Source organism: Carlito syrichta, unplaced genomic scaffold, assembly GCF_000164805.1.
Source record: "Carlito syrichta isolate Samal-C Ts95f unplaced genomic scaffold, Tarsius_syrichta-2.0.1 Scaffold308016, whole genome shotgun sequence".
Classification (NCBI taxonomy): Eukaryota; Metazoa; Chordata; class Mammalia; order Primates; family Tarsiidae; genus Carlito; species Carlito syrichta.
This window is the reverse complement of record NW_007252112.1, coordinates 161,443-163,896: the sequence shown is the minus strand read 5'-3', so window position 1 is coordinate 163,896 and position 2,454 is coordinate 161,443. Positions and strand designations below refer to the sequence as shown.

Below are 2,454 nucleotides of genomic sequence, written 5' to 3'. Positions count from 1 at the left end.
AACTATAGTTCGCCCCTCCGACGGTCTGAGGGACAGTGAACTGGCCCCCTGTTTTAAAAGTTTGAGGACCTCTGATCTATATTGTCATTTGGTTCTATCCCCTCTTCTCTGTTTCTGTAGCCTTATTCCCCTTAATATGTGTTCTTATTTCATGCTGGATCCTTCAACTAATTGCTTAGCTTCCAACCAGGCACCAGTACAGATATTCCAGAGTTCTTTCATGCAGTCATTTGATCTATATTGCGTCCATGAAATCTTTGTACCAGTTCTCAAGGTCCTATACAGTATCTCATTCTCAGTACCATTTATCATTATTCTTTTGTTTACTGTTTATTTTAATTCCCAATTACAGATAATCTCCCCATGGCAACTGCAAGGAATTATGTCAGTTAAATAACTATTGCCAGAGGGTTTTTTGTTTGTTTTTTGTTTTATATTTTAGTTGTACTATAGGTGGTCTATTGTCTGAGACTTTAAAATATCTTATGGTGATTTTTTTTGTAATGGAATCTGCCCTATAACTGAAAATAGTTCCAAATTATATTTCTTATTTTTCATTTGTGCTCTAAACAAAATGTAGAATGGATTTCTGGTTTTCTGAAACATGTTCCATAAAGCACTTAAATTTCCTTCACAGTTGCCTCTAAAAATATGGTAAACTTTTACTATCCAGAACTGTCAGGAAATAAGGACCATTATCAGTGTATTTGTCCTGGTAGGCTGGATCAGACGCTATGCCTTGTTCTCTTTCTATCTTTTAAGACCCTGCACAACAGTGTGTAAATAGTAAACATTCAGTAAATAATTGATGGGGTTTTGGTGGTTTTATTTGGGGGAGAGTATCTTTGAATAAGAAAAGAAGGTGATGTCAGCCAAACTGGGGAACAAGTCATACTCAATTTCACTACTGTGTTGGCTAATTTATGCTGATCTGGGCTAATTTGTGAACTTCGTATTTTTTTTTAGAGCTTTTGGTCTTGCATATCATTTTATATATATATATATATATATATATATATATATACACACACACACACATATAAATGTGTATATATATATATATATACACACACACATATATATAAATTTTGAGTTTCATAAGGCACATAAATTCAAGTTTCAGCATAAGTTTTACTCATTTCTTCCTGCTGCAGAATTAATCCCTTCTTTCAGTATCTCCTTATAACACTTGATGTATAATTCTATTGTAATATTTATCACATTTTGTCATGATCGATTGTTTATCTCTGTTTTCCATATTAGACTGTGAGCTCCTTGAGGGCAGGAACCATGTCTTACTCTTACTCATCTTTTTTGTTGTTGTTGCACCTGTAGATCACAGTAGAAGCCTGTCACATAGTAGGCACTGTATGAGTGAGAGTTTGCCTGGTACACATTAAGTACTGAGTAAATGAGAAAGTGATGGATTAAATTAGCATTATATGTTAATGAAAATATATATATTCTGAAAATATCATTTCTTTGGTCTCTGTTTTATGTTTGTTTATTAATTTGTACCCTGCCTACTTTCAAAAAGGATTTGAGGTATCTTGTATGTTTCCATGAGGGAAATTATCATTGAACCTTGTATATGGGATATCAGAACTATAAAGCTAAATGTATTGAAGTAATGTAGAATAAACATAACTCTTTAGCATTTTTTAGATGAGTCAACATTGGGGCTTTGACATCATTGATGACATGATCAATGCTTAATCATTTTCCCTGACCTTTAATTCCATCATTTCCATTATACTTGAATATAGAGAACCACATACTGCTGCCTATATATTAATAGTCACAACATTGGTTCAGATCTTGACTTTATTTTATATTTCTCTAGTCGGCGTGGCACAAGCCTAATGGAAGATGATGAAGAGCCAATTGTTGAAGATGTTATGATGTCCTCAGAAGGGAGGATTGAAGATCTTAATGAGGGAATGGATTTTGACACCATGGATATAGACTTGGTAAGAACCTTAATGGTTTCTGTAAGGTTTAAATTTTAAATCTTTTAGAAATTAAGTTGGAGTTTGCTAGAGTAGAGATATACTGCCCATAAAAAATAAGTTTTGCAAAAATATTAAATAAAATAGTTGCCAGGAGTTTAGGCATATAAAAAGGGATTAAGGAGAAGGTGAGGATGGTGAGAGTGTTAGATCCTAGTTTAAGATGATAAAAATTGTGTTTGCTTCTGAGATTAATTTAGGAGTATATAGATATAAAGGATATATTTTACTTAATATTTGTTTGCCTATGAAAATCAATGGATATTTAATGACTCAAGAAATATGAGTTAGTATAAGTGCATATCACCTTATAATTTTCCATTTATTTACCGTTATCAAAACAGTATGTTAGCTGGGCTCGGTGGCTCAGCCTGTAATCCCACGTCTTTGGGAGGCTGAGGTGAGTGGATTGCCTGAGCCCGCGGGTTCGGGACCTGCCTGGGCA

At 33.9% G+C, this 2,454-nt stretch overlaps 1 protein-coding gene across 5 annotated transcripts in view; it reads left to right on the top strand.

Annotated features, from left to right (window-relative positions):
* The window catches only part of STAG2 (stromal antigen 2), a 154,715-nt gene that overhangs the window by 141,455 nt on the left and 10,806 nt on the right, over positions 1–2,454 (top strand). For all 5 annotated transcript variants that reach the window (XM_021715918.1, XM_021715917.1, XM_021715919.1 and 2 more), the window contains one exon: positions 1,844–1,970. In XM_021715918.1, coding sequence (XP_021571593.1) covers positions 1,844–1,970 — 127 coding nt within the window. The remainder of the gene's footprint in view (positions 1–1,843; positions 1,971–2,454) is intronic.